The 17,371-nt window shown below is 45.8% G+C and overlaps 1 protein-coding gene across 1 annotated transcript in view; it reads left to right on the forward strand.

Annotated features, from left to right (window-relative positions):
• Window positions 1-17,371, forward strand: part of CAMTA1 (calmodulin binding transcription activator 1) — a gene marked incomplete at its 3' end in the record, with an annotated part of 231,869 nt that overhangs the window by 69,777 nt on the left and 144,721 nt on the right. The window contains exon 5 of the mRNA XM_082295872.1: window positions 11,906-12,041. Within this exon, the coding sequence (XP_082151998.1) occupies window positions 11,906-12,041 (136 nt within the window). The remainder of the gene's footprint in view (window positions 1-11,905; window positions 12,042-17,371) is intronic.

Consider the following 17,371-nt stretch of genomic DNA (forward strand, 5'->3'; position numbering starts at 1 on the left):
GCCTCTGCTCTGTCTGACTCCAGTGGAGAAGCTGAGAGGGTGATGCAGCTGACAAAGAGCTCCACCCTCACAAGTTGAATTGTTGTGTTGCTTTAAGTGCTGTTGTAAAAGGCGAGTGATGGGTGAACACATTGCTGTGAGTCGCAGTGATGAAGCTGGGTGGAAGTAAAGCCTTAGTGAGGTTGCCTTATCTGCAGCCTTCCCTTCTCCTGCTTGTCCTGGGAGGGGGAACTGTGGTCTCCTGCTTTCCTCTGGAGAACCTGGACACCAACACTCACCCTGCTTATGTGGTGTTAGGTTATGGGTGCATTCCTCTCCTTGTATGTGGGTCTGAGGACCAGAGCAGCATATGGAACGTCCCTGCTGTCCCTCCATGCCCTCTGGAAGGTGACCATTTATTTCTCATCAGTCGAGCCTCTTGCACAGCAAATGGGTCATGCAGGGGAGATCTTCTTGCTGGATAAGCAATTAGCTAAAATAAACTACTCAGAGGACAAATTATGCAGGACTCTTGCTCTGTAACAAATGAATTAATTGACTTTGGTATTTGTGGGATGTTCCCACTATTTTATTTAATTCTCTCTGGCTAAAGGGCTCCTGTGTTTCCCCCTGCTCTTATGCTGCTGCAGTGAGCAAACAAGGTATTAGGGGTTGATTTACATGGTTACAAGCAAAGGAAGCAAAGTGATAATTGTGGGAACCTTTCCACATTTCCTTAAGAGAGACAAAACCTCTTTTAGCAGCGTGTCCAAGAGCCTCTGTTTGACCTGTTTCTCTGGGATGCCATCAGTTCTCTCTGCAACCTCATGAAGCCCATTCACAGCAGCAGGGCAGCGCGGCATGGGCTGGAATTGTGATCCACACACACTTGCAAGGGCTTTGGAAGCACCAGTGCTGCAGGGCTCTGATGGGGCTGCTCCTAGAACCACAGTACAGTCAGGAGCCACAGTGGGCTGGTGCAGGGATGGGGACAGCCATCTCTGTGGCAGTAACCCCAAGTTGTTTTGAAGGCTTTGTCTGGATCTTTGCAAGCGGCAGATGCTGTAGCAGTGCGTTACCTGGGATATTGCGTGGAGCAGCACTGCAAAAGGATTACAGCTTCTGGCCCTCGGCTGGGCCGGTAACTCATGAAACCATTCGGCCAAGTTGCTGGGTTTATTTACAGTAATTAAATTAAAGCCCTGGTACAAATCTTTGCTGTGTAACAGGATTTGTCAACAGCTAAGAAAGGGTGACACTCTTGGACCAGTTGCCAAGAAAATACTCCATGCGTAAGGGGACGTTGAGTTCACCAAGTAGTGCACAGTCCCAACTCCCAGTGCCAAGGTGAAACACAGCTCTTCCACTCTTCAGCTTCTTGTTTCTACTTTGCAGTATTCAGGCAAGATGCCTAAGGGCAGGGATGGTGACACTGGCAGTGGCATGGCCTGGGGACCCATCTCCCTGCTCAATGGCATTTGTAATTCCAGACAGCTTTAGAAGACCCAACCAGTCTGTGCAGCAAACTTTTTCTGATAAACTGTCCCCTTTGAGAACAGCATTAGCCAAGAGCAGGGCAGTATTTTGTGCTCTGTTTTAAATTTAGGATATGAAAGATCTGGAGGATTTTATAATCGCAGCTTTGTGTGCTTGCTCTGCCTCCTCTTCTCCCTCTAGTTTTACTCCCAGGCTTTTCTAACTGCTGCTCTGTCTGGTTTCTTTTCCTCTTCAGTCCTTCATCTCATCTCATCTCATCTCATCTCATCTCATCTCATCTCATCTCATCTCATCTCATCTCATCTCTTCAACTCCTGAAATTTATAGAAAGGTCGCTTCTAATCCTGCACAGATCCCAGATCTGGAGGGACTGTTATATCTGTTATGGCTTCCTTTAGTCTGCCCACCTGCCCCTACCAAAATCCCTAATATTGGGTGAGATGGCACAGCCAGAGGCATGTGCAGGTGGGAAACCAACCAAAGCAGGTGATGTATGGGCACAGTCCCACTGTTGTAGTGTTGATGTGCCAGAGTGGGCAGTGGTTAGAGAGGGGGTTCTGCCCTTAGGAAGGACATGAGGGCACTCTAGGTAACATATGAGAAGGATCAAATGAGTAGGGTTGGAGTTTTTTTCTTCAGATTATATTGTTCATAGGGGAGCTAACATTTAACCTTAGTTTCTTGCTGATACTAAAAATTTGGCGAAGTTCTGGAAAGTGAAAGTCTTGCATGGCATTAACACAATTGCAGCATCTGACTCGTTGCAGGGATTAGATGAGTCTCCACTTGGCGCCTGAACAAGTAGGTTTCAAACATGCCGAGGATTTGACAGTTGCATCAGATCACAACTGGTGGGAGGGAGGTGAGAGGAAAGCTGTGGAGGCCGTGCTTGGATTCAGGCAGCCTGGGGAGAGGCCGGGATTCCCAGCACGATGCTGGCAGGGCGATCCTGTGGGAAGCATCAAGTGTCCGTCAGGGAGTGTTTCATGTCCTGGCGGGGTTCTGCTGAGCAGAGCAGGGTTTGGTTTGGAGAAGCCGAGTGCCAGGCCCGCTTTGGGCCCGTGTTCCCATCTTGTGCTTCTCCTGTGACGGCCGAGCTGAAACGTCCTTGTGAGAACATCGCCCTTGGATTTTAACTAAACAGAAAAGGTCATGCCTTCCCTGCACCAGTGTGTAGGGAACAGTCACCCCTTGACTGATCTGTGTCAACCTGAGCTCAGAAAATAACAGAGGCAAGAGGAAAGGGAGGGTTTTGATCAAAGGAAATTGGGCAGACATTGACCCAGTGATGCTGGATGCTGTGCTGGGTTTGGGGACAGTGAGTGTGGGGTGACACGAGGTTTAAAAGAGCAATTCATGCTGACTTGTAGGGTCACAAATTAGGGCACAATAGAAAAAGGATTGGCTGTTATCAAAAGTCAGTTCAGGCTAAATTAATCTGAAAATGTGTAATTTCATCTGAACTCAGAATACTGGAATGTAATTAAATTCCAAAGTAGGATGAGCTGAGAGGGTGTAAGAAAAGATAAGCATCAGAATAAGACAATAATTGAGTTTGTATTGTAAACACATTCCTGTAGGAATTTGGGATTTTTTAAGCTGCTTCATTAGAAATTTTAAGTCGAGAGTACTTAACAGCTTGGGCATATTTTGGAGAAGTGGTTGACTACTTTTGTATTTGTCTGTGTTCTTTGTTTGCAGGATTTTCTGTATTTGGGGTTTATTCTCCCTTATCATCTACTAGTTTATTAATAAGTTTGAAGGGGAGTAAGGCTTAAAATTGGAAAATGTGTATTTCCATGTAAAGCTGATTGTTTTGTGGACTCATGTTTTTCATCTTAATTTTCCCTAAAACGGAATCTTTAATATATGCAATTGATGAATTAGGTTAGTACTAAAAACACTCTTAGTTCTGACATGCCTCACATGAAATACTGAAGCAAATGTGTTGTCTTTGTTCTGTGCACAAGTTACTTGCTCAGTCCGTCAGGTAGGAAATGAGCCAGCTCAGGTCACGCCGTGCCATTCTCCTGTCACTCATGGCAGTCGTGGAGCCAATGTGTGAAGGAGAGCCCATGGCTAGGATGAATGGTGTATTGCATAGTCATTTAAATAGAGCTGTGAACACTGATTTGAACACTAATCAGCCCAAAACCTCCTTGTCAGGCTTTTTTTGAAGATGACTACAATTGGCAGTTTGAGACTCCTTTCTCTGGTGCCAGCATCTGTGCAGTGAGTGTTGCATGAGGGATGGAAAAAATGGGCGCTGCCATGCTCTCAGCTTGATCCAGACCCCAAACGGTGTGGGCAGAGGAGGTGATGATGGGAATTTAGTGCCTTTTTGGTGGTCCTGCACAGCCTGCTTGGTACCGGTACCTTACGTTATGGACTTGGATAGTTTTTCACAAAAAAGTTTTTGCAGAAAAAATGCGGACAGGCTTTCTTCCTATTGACTAAAAATACCCTTAATTCTGAAAAATTACTTTGCGGATCTTCATATTTCACAGACTATAACTAGATTACTACCTTTTACTGGAATACTTTGTGTTAATGAAGACCGATTGGAATTACATAATAGATTTCCTCTAAAGAAGGCATTATGTGGTTATTTTTTACTGTCTGGCATTCTAGTTAATTGCCTTGTCATCATTAATTGATGGGACTAAATTGATATAAATAAACAGATTATATTTGTGAGGTTCATTTGAAAGAGAGGAAGGGCTGAGAACAGGCTGCCACGGGTGTTCCAGCATGTGCCTTGTCAGTGACTGTTAAAGAGAGCTCAGGCTTGATCAGTGCCACTACTTGTGAACACATTTGGAGGATGCACTGTGAGCTCTGCCCTCCTGCCTTGGGGATGCTCACTTTGCTTGAACAAGGCTGGGGTTGCTTGCATTGCCCCATCTTAAAACTGACCTCAATAGCTTGCTCAGTCCTAAGCTTCAGGCCTACAAAGAGCTGATGGTCCTGGCTGAGGGCTGAGGGCTGAGGACAGGCAGCCCAATCAGCCCAGCTTCTGGGACAGTTTGAGCATTTCTGGTTTCCAGGTTAATCCAGATTTATATACATAGTTACTATTAATCAGCAATCAATGGAGTCCAAGGCAAATCGACATTTTTAATTCAATTGCAATATTGCATACAATGCTTTTGCCTGGACAGACCAAGCCGGTGGTGGCTGTCTCCAGCCCTTTCCATAGCATTCTGCCCATCTTCTGCTGGGCCTGGCTGTGCTGATGGGGGACAGATGTAATGCTGGAGCACAGCTGGGGAGTTGCTCCCTCCCATACCACCATTGCCAGTTCCTCCGGCCTTTGCTGTTTTGCTGCCTGCAGTGTTGGAAGTTCATCAGCTGTTGAACTGCATTTACAATTTGAAGTGGTTCTGAATTAAAATTTATAATTAATTTATTATTACTCAATTTTCAAATATTTACAGATTTTTATAGTGTCTCAAGTCATGAGTCAAGCTGCATGCTGATAGCAGAGGGAGAGCCCTTTTCCTTCCTCAGACCTCTGCTCTCCTCCTGTCCCCAGTGAGATTTTTTCCAATCCCTGGCAAAGCTGACGTGGCTCCCACCAGCCCGTGTGCTGGGGAGGTGACACCTGCCAGAGCCCAAGGACATGGTTCACGTGCATCCTGGCAAATTTCCCTGGTACATGGTCTTTTGGACAAAACCAAGGTACGGCCCCGCTTTGACACACTTGTGAAAACCTTGTTAGCCTGGAGCTGGTGGTTGTTACAAGTGGGGAAGTTGAACAGGAAATAAGTTAACTAAATAAATAGAATTTTTCTTCCATTTTCTTCCTTCCCCATAAGAATGCAGCAGTGTTTGCACACACGTGTGTTGCTGCTGTGCTGGGAAGCGACCAGAACTGAAGTACCACCCGGAGGAGGAGGCCATCTCCAAATAAGTCTTTTAAAAGTTAATTGGAGCCCTTGGTCCTCACCGTAGCAATCTGTGATCATGGAGAAAGCAATTGATAAGGCAGAACAGCTGCTGGCACCTGGGGGTCAGCCCTTTGGTCTGTGTGAGCACAGAGAGGGAACTGGGCTCTCCTTGGTGCACCAGTGGAGATGGTGGTGATTAATCTGAAAATAGTTTAAAGCATTCATGAATTGTAAGAATTAATTCCCAATAAATCAAATGGTATCCCCATGGGAGTAGGGAAGAGAAATAAATGAGGGCTAAAGAAATTGATAAAAAACCTTGAGCAATAAAGAGATGAATGCCAGTTCTTTTAAAATTATATTTAAATGAACAAAGTTGATTTAACTGTCTTTTTTCATACCTTGTACTAAGATTTAGTTCTACAGCATGACATTATATCAAGAAATAATTTGCAGAAAGACTTTTTAGCATTTCATGTGCATTCTACTTAATGACAATTTTAATATTCTGTCTTTGGTCCTACATCGTTACGAGGAGGCTTCAATTGCTCGGTGTGCCAAGGACTTCATAAAGATTGTTTTTAATTTCTTTTTCAAGTCTGTTACAGAGTTCAGAGCCATCAACATGTGAATTATCATGTTGCTGAGTAAAATGTAACTGTTGTTAACTGCTTGAACTAAATATGCAGCTTTGGGACAGTGCTGTTTCCAGAAGGATCTTCCTGCCTAGGGAGGTCCAGACGAGGTGCTGAACTGAGTTCTGACCTGCTGTGTCACTGGGAGAGCAGAGCTCACCCACCTGATTGTGCTTATGAATGACACAGATCTTTGTTTTTAATCTGGGTTTTTTTGGTTTTTTTTTTAATTGGCTCTAAAAGGAAAATTGTAATGGTGGAGTTCATCAGGCTGAGTAGCCATGATAGGCAGAGATGGTGTGTGAGTCTTCTGTGGAGTTCGCACTTTGGGGACGGCTGCAATACACTTAAACATAAAGGGCAGCAGAGTAAATGGCTACTGAGAAGTCAGATCCTGTTATTTGTATCACTGTTCTTAGTGCTGGTAGCACTGTTACCTGTTTTGTAGCTGTGTCAAGAGCAAGGACACGGAGCAAAGACATTCATTTCCGAGGCATTCATGAGTACAGGTCTGAGCACGGGAGGAGCGGTGCTGGTCAGAGTTGTTGTTGTTGTTGTACAGGGGTGCCTGGAGCTGTCCCGTTGCTCTCGGCCTCTGCAGCCTGACGGGGACACCCCCGGGGGCACGGGCAAGGCTGTGCTTCCCCGTCACTTGCAGCTGAAGCTGCTGTGCTTGGCACCTGCCTGCACTGTGCTGCAGGGACATCGCTGCTGGGAGAACAGTTGGGTCCTGCTTCCATCAACAGAGCCCCAGATGTTCCAGGGGTTAACTTCTGTACCAATGCACCATGCAAACAGAGTATCTTCACGATGTGTTTCTGTGGCACCAACATCCTGATCACACCTTAAATAGCCCCAAGGAGCCGCTTTTGGGGTAGGACTTGTCAATGGGTATCCCAGCCCACACCAAAGAGGTGCCCAGCAGCTGTGTAGTGGTCTGCAGCTTGTGTTGCAGCCATCAGCATTTACCCTGATCTTGCAGAAAGGCTTTCCTTGGCAGCCCCTGGCAGTCCTGTGTGACGGCATGAAAGCCAACTTGGCACTGGCATGGCTCGTTCAGTCCTGTTTGTTGGAGCCACAGGTAATTATTCCCATACTTAATGAATCATGTTACTTTTATTGATGAACATGGAGGCTACATGCTGGAAAGAGGAGGTAAGGATTAAGTTTTATGGCCTACTGCTGCTATGAGAAAGAGCATCTAGATGCCAATTAATGCCCCTTGATGGGATTAGCCATTGCATTAACTACAACTCTGGATAAAATTGCTAAGTCTGTGACTTTAGACTTCAACTTCTTAAATATTGTAGATATTAAGTTCACTTATATCGTAAATGCAAATGACATTTAATTCTAGATACAAAAAACTTGCAGCTTATTTACATTTCCTTGTGATTTATACCTCCTACTACATGGATAAAAAGACTTTCCTGAAGTTTTTATTTCATCCTTGCAGAGTTCAAAGACAAATTTCAAACACATAGTCTGTGATTCCTTCAGTTGCTGTGCCAATAATCCCAACTTGTAGTGAAGAGAGCGGAGGTTTTAATGGCGGCAGCTTCTCCCCATGACATGCCACAGTGCTGGCTTTCCAGCAGTTATGGTGAAGTCTGAATATCTACATTAAGGTCTTGAGGGGCTTTTCTTTAGTTTCTGGTCCCGCTGGTGCAGGCTGGGCACATGCTGGGGTTTCTTTTCTTTCAGGGCAAGTGTGATCATTGCCTGAAGGTCAAAGCCAAGTGTTTATTTAGGAGGGGGGAAAAAAGTGTTTGTCAAATTTTTGTGTGATCTGCCAGTGTTACAGCTATGATGGACGAAGTCCCCACAGTCTTGAAAACATTTGCCTGCATAAATATTATTTTAAAGCTTTCTGTCAGTACAGAAGAGAGCTACCTGTTGGTCCTCTAGGTGTGTCCCTGGGCCAGTGGGGCGATGCCCTTGACACAGGGGTTATGGCTTTGCCTTGGCCTTGGGTGACTCCATCCTTAATGAGTCTGGGTGACCTCCTAAACCAACAGTGAGTGGCCAGGTACCTGTGTGGGCAAGGGCGGGTGAGATGTCCAGGGCTGCAACTGCTTGAGATTCCTCTTTCGGTTTTCCATTTGGGCTTTAATCTTCTGATAAGCCACGGGTACAGTGGGGGGAAGTGTCAAGGTAAATGAAGACTTGAAGAGCAGCATTCCTCAGGGGGGAAATAACTTCAGTCATCAGATTTTTTTCCTTGGGCAGAAACAAGAAATAAGAGATGAGAGCATGATGGCAGTCAGGAGGCACTCCTGACTGACAGTCCCTGTCCATCACTGCTGCAGTGTGAGGGCTGTGCAGCTGCACACAGTGCAGAGAGGATGGAGAGAGGAATAGATGGTCACCTGGAGTTCATCACCTGCAGTGTTTGCTAGCCCCAGAGCTCTGCCTGCTCTGCTGCATGGCAGGGCCTTAGCTGAGTGGGAGGCACCTTGTCACACTCACGCTTGGCACTTCTCCCCATTCCCAAACTGGCCTGGATGAAGACAGATTCAAGGACTTCGTCTTCTTTGTATTCCTAAGGAAATGAGGACAAGGATTTGGTGCAATATTTTCTTGAAAGGCTGTCTCCTTTCATGGCTTCCTCCAGGACTCCAGCTTTTCCCAGCCAGTTTCTGCATCAGTAGGTTGCTCCTTTGGGAAAGTGGAAGTTAATTTCTCATTATTATCATGCATAGATGCAGATTGTGGAAGATAGTCCCTTCCTGTTGTCCCTTGGCTCCATGATAACTTCATAGCCAGAGAAAATATCATGTAGGTGAAAAACAGCATCATCCAGACTGTTTGCAGGAGCCATTTCTCAGTGTGGTGGGCGGCAGGGATGGAGGGGGCTTGTCACCCAGGCCCTGAGGGCAGCTTCTGCTTGTGCACTGGTGAGGTACAGGAAGGGTCTGGTGTGTGGTACCTCTGCTTTATGGCAGCTGCGTTAAACATCCATATTCCTGTATTAAATATCCTCCTTGGATTGGAATTGGAATAAATACAGATGATAAAATAAAAATTAACTTTCAGAGCCATGGACCTTTTCAAGGAGTGGTTCTGGCTGATCTTGCTCTGTTATCCTGAAAAAGAGACTCTTCTGGATTTGCAGTATTTGCAATTCCCTTTTGGCACCCCCAGCTCCTGAGGCAGTAAAACGTAGTTTTCATTAAGTGATATGTCTGACATTTACCACATCTCGATGTGACAGTTTAGAGGGAACTGGTTAAACTGAACAGCATTTTTAATATTGCAGTAATGTAATTAGGGGGAAATCTCGGTCCTTCAGGCCAGAGGGACCTAAATTTGTGCACAAATGGAGAGGCAGATATGAAGCATCAGTTGACCAAAATATCCTAATCTTAACTTGCTTTCTGTTTATTCCCTCTTTTCATCTGGTTCCTGTTAACAAGAAGGTAAGTAGCTTTAGATTCCTGTGACCCAGGTAAGCGACTTAATCCAAAAGAAACACTGGACTTAGAGCCAGAGGTTAGCATGCGCAGCTGAGCTGGGTGTCAGATACAAGATTACATCTCTGGAAAATCTTCCCTGGAAATCCCATTTCCTCCGTTCCCCCTCTCCTTGTCTTACTGAGGGACACTCTGGTCTATCCAGTGGCCCAGATTGCTCCTGAGCACTGTCTGGAGCCCTGGGTCACCCCAAGCAATGACGAGGTTCCCAGACCCATCAGCCCCAGGGGATGATTGTTCATGTTAAAAATAAGTAGGAAAATAAAATTTAGGATCTTCTTCCTGGCTATAGCAGGAACAATTTGGGCAAAAGTAGCTCTTAGGCTGTTGTGGCAATTTGTGGGAGACTTGGCAGTGGACAGCAGGGTGAGAGGGGGGAAAGCATCCAGATCTCATCAATACTTGAGACAAAAGGCTTTCTGCTTTGCAATTACTCTTCCTGTCCTTCCCCCTCCTTCCTTCAGGCCACAGGCACAAAACCAAAATAGAGATTAGGCAGCTTTTAAATGCCACAGGCTCATAAAGGAGAGGAAATCCAGAGCTGATCAAGAATTGCAGCCCATGCTCAGGCTTGTGACTTTGTCCCTCTCATCTGCAAAGGGAAAAAGGAAATCCCCAAATTCAGGCTGAGTGGCAAAACCCCCAGAGATCTGGGCTGGAGTCGCATCTGTCACATGCCCTGGGAATCCCTGGCAGGCCTCGCCTGCTGCGTCTTCCCACACCATCAATTGGCTGCTCTGGGCTATGTCTGAATGCTGAGGGATGAGCAGGGCAGAGCTTTCCTCTCTTCTTCCTTACAGCGGGTGAAATACAGCAGCAACGTAGATCAGGTTAAAATTGCGTCTCGTCTCATGAAGTTATCTTTAAAAACCAGCTGCTTTCTGTGAGCCTTAAAGCAGCTCAATACCCTCTTATCAAAATCGAAAACCGCTCCAGAGATCCTTAAGAGATTTTGTTTCATTGGGCTCTATTTTCTATAAATCTCGTTAACTGCTTTGCCAGTGCCCTCTCACTGTGTTCCTTTTTCATTGCAGAAATCAACCAACAAACCTGGTTCCAGCCCCGCAGAGCAGCAGTGAGGCTGCGGAGCTCGGCTCTGCCCTCCCTGTGCCCATGTGGTGCTGGTGGCGAGGGAAGCAGGATATCCCTGGCATCAGAAACCTCCAGGTCCTTTGAGCGTGTGTTCGTGCAGCGCCGTGTGTGTGAGTGCGGAGGCACCAGGCAGGAGATCGGCTCGCGCTGCTTTGCCATTGCCTGCCCTGACCACGCGCGTGGCGCGTCAGCCGCGGGGCGCAGCCCGACAGTGGCTGGGGGGTCTCTGCTGTTGCGAGAAGAGTTTGAGCTGACACGTGCAGGGACTGGGGTTTTATAGAATGAACACTGAAATGAGATACATAATACCTCTGCTGAATTAATGCACTATCTACAGTGCTGTCAAACAGACACCGTGGCTGCGCTGACACCTGAGTGTTTAGTTTCAGGGTGATGCTTAGGAGGAGGAGAGGAGGAGCAGCCTCCCTGACCCCTGGGTCCAGGCTGCTGGGACCTGGAGGATAGGAGGAGGTGTAGCTTGGGAGGATGAGGCTTGGGTTTCTGGTCACAAGCAATAAATATTTGTGTGTAGGTGGAAAAAATGCTCACTGCCCCTGCTGCCGGTGCAGGATGCTCACTGCCTCCCAGCTAGGAGGGTATTTGTTATTTCTCAGTGTTACAACAGACTTGTGATTCGGCTCAGCAAACAGCAAAATCTGTCTACACCCAAACTTCTACTGGGCATCACCGTGCTTTTAAAGACATTTCAAATTGCTGTTGTAGTTTTTAAGTGGAAAACGTTCTCCTGTGTCTTTGAAGTTGAGAAGGTGCTCAGAAGGAAGCAGGTTACTCCCTGTCTAGCACTGATCTAAGCAGAAGAGTGAAACCATTGTATAAGCTCGTGCTTTTATCCTTCCCTTCTTTTTTGCTTGTTTATTGTCATTTTAAGCCAACATCCATGTCCCAGTGCAGCCTTAGAGGTGGTTGGAATCTCATTCTGCTGATGTGTTAGCCAAAGAGAGAGATTGTCTAATTAAATAACAACAATCCTTTTTTTTTCCTAAATTTTCTTTCCTTCTAATTTTCAGCATGTAGCAGTCAAAATACATCCAATGAAAATTTTAAATGTTGGCTATTTTATCAGACTTCCCCTTTTTTTTCTTTAACCTATCACTAGCACTTCCCACATTAGGTACAAGATCCTCAACGGAAGAGTTTGCAGATTGCAGACATCACTTCAGCCAGGTAACAGCAGCAAAAGGGGAACATTTATTCGATGCCAAATCCTGACTGTTGCTGTTCTGTGGAGCCTTTTGCTGGTCTGTGGGACATGGTTCTGTAGACACTTTCAGTCTGGTTTTGTTTCTTTATGTAATCCAAACCTGTTTCTTGCTTTCAGACCACAGAATGGTTCTATGATCCTGTACAACAGAAAGAAAGTGAAATACAGGAAAGATGGGTATTGCTGGAAAAAAAGGAAAGACGGGAAGACCACCAGAGAGGATCACATGAAGCTGAAGGTGCAAGGAGTGGAGGTAGGAGCGTGGGCTGTGCTGGGCTGGGAGGTGATGGCTCCCCAAGACACCTCAACCCAAGGCTGTCCATACCTTCAGAAAATTACTCCTATTTGCTGAATTCCATCTGCTCCCCCTGGCCTGGGGCTTAGTTGCTGGCTGGGGTTAAACCACAACTGCCCCCACCCCCAGCAAATACACTTGTTCTTTATCCCTCCTTTGGGCAAACTGTGAGTACAGCTTCCCCGTCCACCTGTGTGGCTGCTGGCTGGGCTGTGTGACTGTGGAGTGTCTCCACACTGAGCATCTTCTGGTAGACTCCGTGGTTTTTGTGACAGGCACTGCCCGAGGGCAACCCGACACCCGAGCTTGGGCTGCACAGCACTCTGTAACCATGGTAGCTTGAACGGGTCTGGTTTGATTCTCACAAATCTCGGCTAGGTTTTGGTAGCAATTGCTGTAATTTCTGTGTGCTGATGGAGTGTTGGTCTTGCAGTATGCAGGGGTAGAATTTCTGTTGAATTTGGCCCGAATCCATGTGTGTTTTGAGAGAATCTTTGCTCTGCTGATGGTATTCAGCCACTCAGACACATTCAGACAAGTGATTTCACCTGAGGCATTATTTCTGGAATAAGCCTGTTTGTTCTATAATATGTCACTGTTTGACACCACTTTTCTTTCTTAACCTCCATCTGCATGAGGAAAGGGCTATTTTCATCACCCTGGTCACTTCTGATGTTAAAGGTTTGCACAGGTGTGGATAACAAGTGCATTTATCCAAGTTTTATATTTATTAAATGTCAATAACTTGTTCTGGTAGCAGAAGCCCACCCACAGAGCTGTGCCCAGCCCGTTCCTAAGGCAGCAGGGCTATATTCCTGACATTGGATACCAAACTTGGGGCCAAAGTGGTCAAAGGCTGTTAAAATGTGTAATTGCAGCGTTCAGCTGTCTCATTTTGGCCAAGGAGTGTGAGGCTGCCGGGTGTGTGTTTGTGTAGGCTGGGTTGATTTTACAGCTGACAGCCTGTGAGCCTGGCTGGGGTCGGGGTAACTGGGGTGTCCATGACAGGCAGTGCTTCACCTGTGTCTGTAGCTGGACTTTGGGCTAAGCTGAGCTTTCCAGCTTCACCCCCAGGCCTGCCTTGGCAGATGCTTTGCAAGGCACTAACCTCCCTCCTGTTGGGGTGACGGGCACCCTGCGCTCCCCACGTGGTGCTGGTGGTTGACACTCCCCCGGCATCCCCGAAGCCAGTGCCAGCAGTGGGAAAGGGACGAGTGCCCAGAATTCATCTCGTGCTCCAGCTTCCTCCTAGCCCATTTGTCATTCTTACATTCTGTCTGCTCTAATGAGGTTTTGGGGTTTAAAATAGTATTAAATGGATTGCATTATATTACACCAGAGAGGCATAACTTTGTTCCATAATTTTTACATCCAATAACAATGTTTTATTATGACAAGCACAAGAAAAAAAAAATCATCATCACAGAAATGGTGCCTTGTTTTTGTTTCGGGTTTGCAGAGTGTGATTTAATTAACTTCTGTAAACTTTCACAATGCAGAACACCAGACCCTGTGCGGTCCCTTTACCTGTAGCAAGAGGTTGTTGATGACTCTTGGCTGCCACATGAGCACATGAGGAAATAAATGGGACTTTCAGGAGGGCTGTTCCAGAGATGGAGCTATCCAGCCCTTTAGTGCCTGACTGCATGGATGTGGTGGTGATTGTGTTTAGCTCAAAGAGCCCTGCACTGAACCCATTAATTTTTGTTTTACTGAAGTATGTCTTCTGGAAAGTAACAAATACAGATGGGCACATCATGGGAGCTGGAGGAAGCGCAGCTTTGAGGGTTTCTCCTTGTGGCTGATCACATTTGATACTCAGGAAAATATGTTTTAAACTATTTGCTTTGTGATTTGGATGTACCAGGGTTTGGCCATTCATTCCCACATCCTTTTCCAGCTTGAGAGCCCTTTAGTACCTGATTTTCTATCTTCAAGAAGGTACTTGTACCCTCTCATCCACAGGCAGCACCTGGGTGGTCACTGCCAGTCTCTGTTCTGAATGATGCAGAAAAAGTCTGTTTTCTTGACCTCCAGGTGTTTCTTGGGCAGAATGATGTAGTTCTAACCTTATTAATTATTTGATCAGTACTCCATTGTACTTCACAGCAGCATTTTGGGTTTAGGCTTCTGATACCATTCTAAAAGGAAGCAATGTTCTCAACTAGGACACGTAGGCAGCAGATTTAAAATAACAAAAAAAGGCTTTTTTCAAATTTGGAGTGATACCGTAGTTAGCTGCATTAGGGTTTAACAGGGCATGAAATAACTGTCTGCCTTGTGGCACTGCCAGATCATCTCAGCGACTCTTGCAGCCAGAAGATAAATAGGGATCATTGTCGCACTGATGGAAAAGTACTTGCAGAGCCGACAGCCAAGAGCATCAATAGCATCCAAACATTGCTCTGGAAATGGCAGCTCGGAGGCAGCTCAGAGGAACACACTGGCCTGTGAAACTACTGACCAGCCAGTTCTGAACAGGGCTTTGTATTAGAAGATTTAATGATTAATTCCTTCCTGAGTGTTGTCGATGTGATGGCTCCTTCCTCTTTCCAAGTTCTGGGTAAAGAGAAAAATGCATTTTGAAACAAAAAGTCTACACCAGATGCTCAGGGATGTTGACATCTATCAGAACCATATAGAAGGATTTGGTGAGCATGGGTGAGGCAGCTAAAGCAAATTTAGGACATAAATGAGGAATAAACTAATTAGAGTAGGAATACACTCACATAAGGATTAGGAGGAATAAACTGTTTAACCAAGCGGATGTTAAATGAAAACAGCCTGAAATCCTCAAGCTGTTGCCCTGGTTAGCATTGCTGTGCAGGAGGGGTTTGGGTATTACTTGGTTAATCTGATCACAGTCCTGTTAGAAAAGGCTGGATAAACCAGAAAGGAGAAGTTAATTTGGCCTTTCCCTTAATACACCTCTTTGTGCAATTCTTTGTGGAATCTCCGGTCTGTGATCCTTTTTAAAATTCTAATTAATTAGGATCCCTGGTGATGTGTTCCTAATCAATTCACATAATTAAAAATTTTAACTAATAAATAATAGTAAGGGGAGTGTTGGAATAGCTTTGCCGTGATTCCGGGCGGTGCTGCTCCACGTCGCAGGCGGCTGGCTCAGCGGATGGGTTTCTGCCTTTTCTTGTGCGTGAACTTTTCCAGGAGAGTGTAACTGCGCCTTCACGTGAATTCGTAGTAAACTGCTGCTAAAATTAAAACGAGGTCATGTTTTTATAGTGAATTTCCCTCTTGTCATCTGCGTTTTGGAAGGTCGACGCTGATCCTGCTGCTCTTTATCCTGCGTTGAGGATATTTTAATCTCTCCAAACCCCAGTGCCTGAGAAGTGGTTATGGAGAAGGGCTGTCCCACGGCTGGGGCAGAGCTCTCTATGCCCACAGTCCCACTCCAAGCACCAGAGCTTCCGTGTTTGAAAAACCTTGTTCTCTTGTAGATTGGGTGTATGTTACCTTGGTACAATATAATAATCTTTATGAGTTCCTTAAAAAAAAAAAACCAAAAAAGTAAAACTTGATTTTAGTCTTATTAAGAGAGAAACTCCCTTGTGGAGATGGAGATGCAAAGTATCAATTTTGCATGCAGGACTTGTATTTAATTAATATCATAACAGTCCCTTAACACTATTGCAGATTAGTCCATGAGGACAGGAATGAAAATTTTAGATTATTCAATTACTGCATAAACCCTGGGACATCACCATCAAAACTTCACACAGGTTTCCAGAGCATTTGGGTTTTGGCAGCATCCCTGTGCCTGCCCTGAGCTGCTGGAGTGGGGATGGCATCAGTGGCCTCTGCAGCCTGGAGGTGGGGGCACCTGTGAAGGACCAGACTTTTCCTTTTGGTAAATGACCAAATGGGCTCCTCTGCATTGTGGAAAATAACCCACCATGGAATATTGAACTGCAAAGTAGTTTTACTTCTCTCCATTCCCTGCTGTCATGGGTGAAATCTACTTGGTTGTCACGGGAGAGTGGGAGCAGCCTTGGAGGAAGCACGTTGGAGCAGCCCTAATCTGGAGAGGGATTCCTTGGGCAGCCTCAGCCAATTCACTCCAATTCGCTTTAATTTACACGGGCTTTGCTCGCCCTCAGAGGTGATCTGTGTAGTTTGCAAACTAATTAGGATCACATTGTTCATTCAGTCTGCTTAATGCATTCCAGAGAAATACTGTGGAATGGCTTTGGAGGAGGAAGGAGAGTTTAATGTGAGAGGCTTTCTGGAAATATGACACACACGTGTGCATGCATTAACACAAACACGCGGCTCTGAAAAAGGGAGAAACTGCTCACAAGGAGGGGCAGTTTTCTGTTCTTCATCACTGCTGCAAATAGCATTGTCCTGACATCTCTCCTGAGATTTGACTGATTCCCTTCATAACCGGCCTCTCCGTTAACCCCCTGTAGCTCATCAGAGACCATGGAGTCCAACAGCATCTCCCTGCTTTTGCTGTGGCACACTCGTCTTTGCCATAGCGCTCAGCTTTGCTGTGGCACACTCACCTTTGCAGTGTGCACATCTCCACAATGGGCACCAGAGGCAGATGCTGGTGCAGAAATGTGGAAGTGTTGACTGCTCATGAGCTGTGGTTGGGATTTATTCCTGTTCCAGCTGGTGTTTACGGCACCTGGAATGCAGGGTTATGACGGCATCTTAATGATTCCTGTGTTGGAGGCAGTCCTGGGAAATGGGAGCATTGTTTCGCCATTTCTGAAGGGGAGTATGGATTATTGTTAAATCCGGAATGGATCTCCTGGGAGTCTCTTCAGAAGGGAACATACATACCAGTAATCCTTTTGTGTATCAGGGTCCTGATGTGTTCTCCTGCAGTAATATAAAGTCACAGCAAATTCTCTTGAGTTCATCTTTTCCTAACGCCCTGTACACGTCCAGGAGATTTTATTCTTCACAAGACCCATAACGTTCCTAATCCTTTAATTGTCATGGCTTATTTATCTTCATCAGTAAAAGTTTTCCTAGTATCTGGGTGTTTCAGAATGAAGGTTCAGCTGAGATCAGGGCCTTGGGGGATGCTCTGCCTGGCAGGTGCCCTGTAGGCAAGTTCCGCCCAAGTCAAGGGCAACCACCGTCCCTGCAGTGCAAGGCAACAGGTTTGCAGCAGCGCTCAGGTAATTGTTCTGTAATTGACTGCATCACAATTTTTTCCCCTGTTTAATAAATAGCGTGTATAAAGCTGAGCCACATGTGGTAGGGTTGTAATTCAAATCCCATTCACTGAAGTCTGAGCATTTTTCATTTAGCAT

Source organism: Coloeus monedula (assembly GCF_965178545.1).
Source record: "Coloeus monedula genome assembly, chromosome: 22".
Classification (NCBI taxonomy): domain Eukaryota; kingdom Metazoa; phylum Chordata; class Aves; order Passeriformes; family Corvidae; genus Coloeus; species Coloeus monedula.